This window comes from Mus musculus, chromosome 6 (assembly GCF_000001635.26).
Source record: "Mus musculus strain C57BL/6J chromosome 6, GRCm38.p6 C57BL/6J".
In the NCBI taxonomy this organism is placed as follows: domain Eukaryota; kingdom Metazoa; phylum Chordata; class Mammalia; order Rodentia; family Muridae; genus Mus; species Mus musculus.
The window spans coordinates 42243575-42250934 of NC_000072.6; the positions used below are offsets into that span (position 1 = coordinate 42243575).

Genomic DNA, 7360 nt, shown 5'->3' on the forward strand with positions numbered 1-7360 from the left:
CACTAGGTTATGTAATAGTGGCACGAAAGGCATAGAGCAGCAGGAACCAAGACTAAGTCTCTGGGCCACACCTCTCCATAGTGCACCCATCCTAGACGTGCAATATGGTAGTCTTATCTCCAAAAAAACTCACTTGCTTCCCATAGCCTTTCCTGGATGGCTTCTGTTAGAGAGCTAAAATCAACTTTTGAATAAAAATAAGCACAGATTATGTTTACTCATTTTTTACACCTACTAGATTTTGACAGACATATTTTTTAATTGTATGTAGCTGAGTATGTCTGTCTTTTACTGGGTTTTTTCCGTTTGATATTACAATTAGTCATGCTGTCTGTCATCCCAGATATGTATCAAGTGTTTGTCTGTAACTGCCTCAGCTGCTTCACTCATTTGTCTTCAACAGTTAAGTATTTGATGCTCCCAGTTTAACTGTGGTATATGTATCCAACTATATTTTACTAAAACCTCTCATCCTAATATCATTCATTGAATAATTAATCTTTTACTAAATTGAAAAGGCAGCTTATTTAAAGCTTTTCTGGGATTAATTTATGGCTCTGCTTATTGGGGTTTCAAATATAAGCATTGTCTCTACCTTATGTAAGAAGATAAAAATTTCATGCATAAATACCAATCTTTCCCTCCATCCTCCAATGTCTAGTAATTATTATTATTATGTTTAGTTCTTCTGTGGGTCCTTTGGCTACCTTATGTAGTTTTGTTTAACATTCTGTTTCAACAGCTCTAATCAGTGTCTAGGGTTCAACTGGATAAGTGCACAGCCAGTGACTCCAGTAACTGAAGGTTGTCTCTGTACCTCAAGTTTCCATTCAAAGAACTACAGTGTAATTTATTAAAGAAATAGAGAACTTATGAACCTGAGTTTCCCAACAAGCTGCTGGGTTTCATCCAATTATAAGCATCTAAGTTTAACGAACCACAGGTAGTCAACCATCAGAAGATCACGTCTTAGTACCACCAACTCCTCACCATGACCAGTTATTTCTGAGCCTTAATCACTTTTTCTGTCTGTAAATATTAAACGCCCACATTGCAGAGTGGCACTCTTTGAACCTCTCCTGATGCTACCTAATGTCTGAAGTGTTCTTTGCTAAAGGTACTCTAAGTTGTCTAAAGCTTTCTTTTAACACTAGCTATTACTCTCAGCAATATAATGGTGTAAGAAAATAAAAGTAAGTACATTTTTAACCTGTCAGTATGTGATGTGCGTATGTTTGAATATTACAATGTGGGCACCCCACATGAGGAGGTCTTTCCTTGTTGTCCACCTTGTTTAATCAAGGTTCTGAATATACAGCAGTATTATGTATGCTAAGATAAGTGGCCAGGGAGCTTCCAAGGACTCTCTTGTCTCTACCTCCTATCTCATAGTAGGAACACTGGGATTACAGATTAATGCTACTAAACACAGCATCATGTGTACTCTGAAGATCAAAAATCAGGTCAACACAGTTGCACCATTGACCCACTAAACCCCCTCCACAGACGAAAAGGGAATATATTTTTGTTTTTCCCCCCATATCATCTATAATACCAAAACTTTTAATAATAAATGATAACAATAGTATATGGTTCCAGGATATACAAAGCAACATATCAAGACCCCACCCCACTCCCCCAAAAACCCTAAATAAATGAATAATACTAGTAGCAGATGAAGTCCTGTGCCTTCCCTCTTGGGATGTAAGTCATCCTTTTGTTTAGTGTGTCCACACTGTATATATTACCTACCTCCATTTCTGTGACCACCTCCGTTATCAGATCAAGTGCTGTACTGATGAAATACTTATGTTCAAGTAACATTTTTATTATAATAAGGCACAAATTTTAGTGTGGCATGTTATGGTTCTTCTAGCATTCATCACTAATGTGCCTAATTTATAAGTTATAATTTACTGTGTGTAGAAAAAAAACATAATATGTAGAGTTTCATCTACAGTTTCAGGCATCCCCTGGGTGTGCTGTAATGTATAGAATGAAGATTTTTTAAAAGACCACTATGTCAACTGTCAAATTCATTCTAAACATTGTTCTTATCTCTGAGAAAGTGAATACAATAAAAGATGCAATTCGGAACTTCCATATTGCCGGTCTTTAAACGTCATCCAACGCAAATTTGGATCCTTGTGTATTGCCTTCTTGCTTGAGGGACAAAGTTCTAGAGCTGGCTGCACACACTTGAGATCCTTCTCTGGATCTGACCTTCCCCTTTATCTCAGACTCCGCCTTCCTCATCCGCTCTTGGTCTACCCGTGTACACCCCTGGGCCAGCCCTATAGGGCGGGGCCTCTCCCGGAGACTGCGCACTAGGGCCCTTAGCAGACCCGCCTGCAATTCGCGGACTACGATTGGCTGCTTGCTCTTCAGCTACCTAAAGCTCTTCGGCAGCCCAAGGCTTCAAGTTCACTTTCTCTCACCACTGTAGAATGGGGCCGGCGCCGCGCATCCTGGAACTCTTCTACGACGTGCTGTCCCCGTACTCCTGGCTGGGCTTTGAGGTGACACGGGGGAGCCGCCCGGGTTGTGGTCTGCGAGGCGAGTGCACAGTGGGGCACTGATCACCGGGCTGCAGAAATTCCAGTGGATGCCCTCAGGGTTAGCACAGGGTTCAGGTTCAAGTTCACTTTGTGCCTTTAAACGGACCGAGACTCCGCCAAGTAGGGTCCTGATCCTAAGGTCAAATATTCTCTTTCCACAGACCCTAGAAAGAACAGAGGCAACTCCAATGAAGCTAGGTCAAGTTCGGGGAGGGGGATCAGGGGCGCTAGGATGCTCTACGGGATGAAAACCGTACACTGGAGTAAGCATTCTGGTATCTATTTCAAAGAACTGAGAGTTTTGTCCTATTAAACCAACCAGTTCAGTGTGAAGTCCCCATCTCTGTCCAGCACTTAGAGGCAGAAGACAGCCCTCAAATGCCACACAAGCTCCCCTTCTTATCTCTGCACTTGTAGGTCCTATGCAGATACCAACACCTCTGGAATATAAAGCTGCAGTTGCGGCCCACTTTAATCGCTGGGATCATGAAAGACAGCGGTAAGCATGAAGAAGCTCCACCTCTCTGGGCAAGGAGGGTTGCTTTCTGTGGCCTGAGGGGCCTGTCCTGCACTGAGTATGCAGACCTCAGCCTAAACTAGTAGTTTGCTTTCTACTGGAGAGGTTCCAGTAGACCCTCATGTCCTCTCTCACCAGTTGTCTTAACTCTCCACTGCCAGGAAACCAACCACCTGCTATGGTTCCCCGAAAAGGCCAGTACATCTTCAAAGAGATTCCTCTCCTGAAGCAGTTCTTCCAGGTTCCCCTCAACATACCCAAGGATTTCTTTGGTGAGACTGTGAAGAAAGGTGAGGAGGAGGATGAAGAGAAGACTCGGCAGTTAAGAGCACCGGCTGCTCTTCCAGAGGACCTAATTTAATTCCCAGCACCCACAATGGTGGGTCACAACCACCTATAACTCCAGTTTCAGAGGAAACAGAAATAAATAAGTGAAGAGGGTCAGAAACACTGGGGAATGTAGTGGAGAGCAGTCCAGCTGAGGCTTTCATAGGATATCAAGAAATAAAACATGCTTGTGTGGGGAACCCAGCATCAGCTAGCCAAAAGAGAGGGATGGGAGAAGCAAGAACTGCATAGAGTAAATCCATTATGAGAAACTGGAATTAAAGACTGCAGGTGACGGAGCTTGGGGGAGTGTCTGAAAGAAGGATGAGCTTGGGGGCGTGTCTGAAGGAAGGATGAGCTTGGAGGCGTGTCTGAAGGAAGGATGAGCTTGGGGGCGTGTCTGAAGGAAGGATGAGCTTGGGGGCGTGTCTGAAGGAAGGATGACACGGTCCTCCATCAGGACAAAAGGAATAGGAATCTTAGCTCTACATGCCTCTGCCCCCACAGGAAGTATAAATGCCATGCGCTTCCTCACCACTGTAAGCATGGAGCAACCAGAGATGCTGGAGAAGGTGTCCAGAGAGATATGGATGCGTGTATGGTCTCGAGTAAGGGCTAAACTCTGAATCCTGGAGGGAGGGGACGGGGAGCTAGATGAGATTCTGACCTTGCCCGGGGCAATTTCCAGAAATAGGATCCTGCTGTCATACCGGTCTCTTTGCTATTTCCTTCTGGCTAAATGTTCTCTTCTTCTTAGGATGAAGATATCACGGAGTATCAGAGCATTCTGGCTGTGAGTGTCTAGACTGGACTCCCTACTATTGTCACAGGGAATCTGAGAACAAAGAAGGGTTCTTAACGATTGAGAAAGTTAGTGTCTGAGGGGACAGGTTACTATAAAGTTGGGATGAAGAGGATTCTTTGAAGAATGTTCTGTGGGCTATGGTTGTAGCTCGTACTTAAGCGCAGTTCATACTTAGTCTGCTTGAGTCCCTTAGTTTAATCCCCAGCCACAGCAACAAAATGTCTACTGTGGATAGCATATGAATAAAATGGGTTTGATGAAAAAAAAAAATGAAGTAAGTCAGTGTGGGAAAGGGAGGACCATGTGGGAACCCTGGATGGGAAAGGATGGAGCCTTCTGTTCTCAGGCCTCCAGGGATTCCCAGCGCAAGCTTCACTGATGTATGCCCATCACAAAGCAGGAGACTTTACCCAGACAAAAAGATAACTGACAAGTGAGAATTAAACAGATGCTCAGTGAGAAATAAATGAAAAGTGCTCAAAACATGGAGTGCATGCCAGACAGGGAGGGGGCTTTGAAAGTTAGATGTTCTTTGGAATGAAGTCAAGAAACTGAAAATGATCTTTTTCTCCTGTATACAAATGATACTTGACACATATTCTATTACTATGTGAGACACCAAATCACTCCTAAGCTAGATATGCAAAGAATGGCTACATTTCCCTCTAGTGTCTATATCTAGTTTCTAAAGGCATATACGTGGGGTCTGTAGTGTGTGTGGTGTGTGTGTGTGTGTGTGTGTGTGTGTGTGTGTGTGTGTGTGTGAGTGAGTGTGATGTGTGTTTAGTCTGGTTTTACTTAATATTAGCATATCTTTTCACTTCAGTGGCTCATCCATTTCCCCTGTTTCTCAACAACTCATTTAACTATTAGGAACAATAGCTCATAGGAGGTCAGGTTGTAGCTTCTCAACCTGGGCTGTACACTGACATAGCCATGAGTGCCAAGTGTCATCCTGGAAAGGCTGATGTCATCAATTAGGGAATAGCCTTCATACTGGGACTTTGAATAGCTCCTTAAGAGATCTCAGGTTGGAACACCACTAATTCTAAACTTTAACGTGCATCCTAATCAGAAGCCCTTTCATTGTCTGGAAGCTAACAGGTAGTTGTAGCCATGACTCTATTCCAAAAATCTTGAGGAGAATCTACAGGTCTTAGAACCTACCCTGAGACTGTTAGGAATTCTAAGGCAAAGGGACAAAAGCACTCCGGGCTTGAATTCTAGGGATATGGCGTTTAATGATGCTATTGACAAAAGTCTGTGCCTCTAAGCAAGGAATAAATGGCTGTTCTGTGTTGTGTCCTCATTGTGAAATGGAGAAATGAGGCTAGCTGGCCTCTGTGATGCCCCCTGGTGCAGTTTCTGTGACTTTGACTTCTTTGTGCCCTCTGCCTTTTCCGCTTACCTCCAGACTTTGGGAAAAGGAGACAATCTGTCTTGACTAGGCTAGATAACCTGTTACTTGCAGTTGAGCAAAGGTCTTTCCAGGAAAACTTGAGAACAGAGAGGGAAAAGAATAGGATTTCCTTCCACCCCCACAATGCAGTCTCAGCAATGCAGTGTCAGCGACGACAGCTCTTCCTTGTCTCCCCAGGCAGCAGTGAAGGCTGGAATGTCCACAGCGCAAGCCCAACACTTTCTGGAGAAGATCTCCACACAACAGGTGAAGAACAAGCTCATTGAGAACACGGATGCAGCCTGCAAATATGGGGTGAGCAACTACATGTGTTTCCCCAGCCCCTGTCTAAAGAGAGAGAAGTGATGTCACCATGGCTGTTCATGTTCATGGCTGTTAGCTGTCTTCTTCCCATCATGAGTCTTCCCCAGCTTTCCTAAACATCTCCTCCACTCCCTTTCTACCCCCTTAGCCTAGTCAAGGAAGGAAAGGATGGTGGTTTTTAAAAATAAGAATCTATGTGCCACATAGGTAGAGCTGAGAAGATTCCTGAGGCCAATGAGTCTCTTAGCAGACCTTTCATTTGCTTTGTTCTCTGCACCTCAGACCATCATCACTTGCTCTATCACCTTCCTTCCCATACTCTTGTTTTCTCTAGGCCTTTGGGCTACCCACCACTGTTGCCCATGTGGATGGTAAAACCTACATGTTATTTGGGTCTGACCGCTTGGAGTTGCTAGCTTACCTGCTAGGTAAGTTCAGGTTTTCATTCACTTGACCTTTTGACCCCAGCCCAACACCCGTTATATCACATGACCATAACAACAACAATAAAAGCTTCTGGTATTTCTAACAGGGAAGCCTTACATTTAGTTGGTGCTGATCTAGGTTGCGTGATGTTCTTAAGTCTCCCCATAGGGGAGAAGGAAACCTTCTAGACCTTGAAGCGATAAGCAGGTCTTAGAAGGTCCTGGGACTCCTTAGGACCATCTCCCACTGCTACCTGTCTTATAACCACGTATAGACACCTGTGATTTTTCTCCATCTAGGAGAGAAGTGGATGGGCCCTGTACCCCCAACTGCGAATGCCAGACTTTAAGACTGCCTTACAGAGTAATCTTTGATTTCTCCATCTGATGTGGCCCTGGGAGCTGGAGCAAGAGTCCACCTTTAGCTGTGCCTGCCTTTACTTCTGTGCCTCACAAGTGCCTTTTGAAAAGCCTTAAATTCTGCATTCCCATAAAATAAAGTTGATGCCACCAGACAAAGCATTTCTGGGTCTGTATCTGCCTGGCTGGGGTTCAGGTACCATGATCCATGATCGGGTACATGCTGCCCACTCCAGAGTCTGGGCAAGATGAGCTCTTTCTGGATCCACAGCCCTCCTTGCTCCCCCAAGCACACTGGGGAAACAGTGGAGTAAGTGCAGGAAGCAATGTCCCTTTCCTCTCATTTATCAAAGACAGGAAACTAAGCTCAGAAGACTTAGCAACAAATCAGCTTAGCATTCACTGTCTCTGACCAGCCAGGGAAACTGGGAGAGAAGTAGGACTGGGATCCTAAATCTGTGAACAGTGGAAGTAACCAGGAAAACATCCAGCTGTGCTCAGATACTTAATCCGAGTTCAGAACCAGAGCAAGGTGGTCCCTGTCTTTGCTGTGACCTTCAGACGTTGTTTATTCTTTCATAATTCCGGGATCTCAAGAACAGTGTGCCTCTGTGTAGAGCCTGCTATAAAACCCGCTCCCTCCTA

At 44.5% G+C, this 7360-nt stretch overlaps 1 protein-coding gene across 1 annotated transcript; it reads left to right on the forward strand.

The window, feature by feature from the left end:
* The first annotated feature begins 2360 nt into the window (after positions 1 to 2360).
* Positions 2361 to 6867, forward strand: Gstk1 (glutathione S-transferase kappa 1). Its single transcript, NM_029555.2, has 8 exons — positions 2361 to 2519; positions 2976 to 3057; positions 3237 to 3365; positions 3910 to 4010; positions 4160 to 4195; positions 5805 to 5921; positions 6265 to 6358; positions 6656 to 6867. The coding sequence occupies exons 1-8, from the start codon at positions 2448 to 2450 to the stop codon at positions 6703 to 6705; spliced, it is 681 nt and encodes a 226-aa protein (NP_083831.1). The 5' UTR covers positions 2361 to 2447; the 3' UTR covers positions 6706 to 6867.
* Positions 6868 to 7360: the final 493 nt, after the last annotated feature.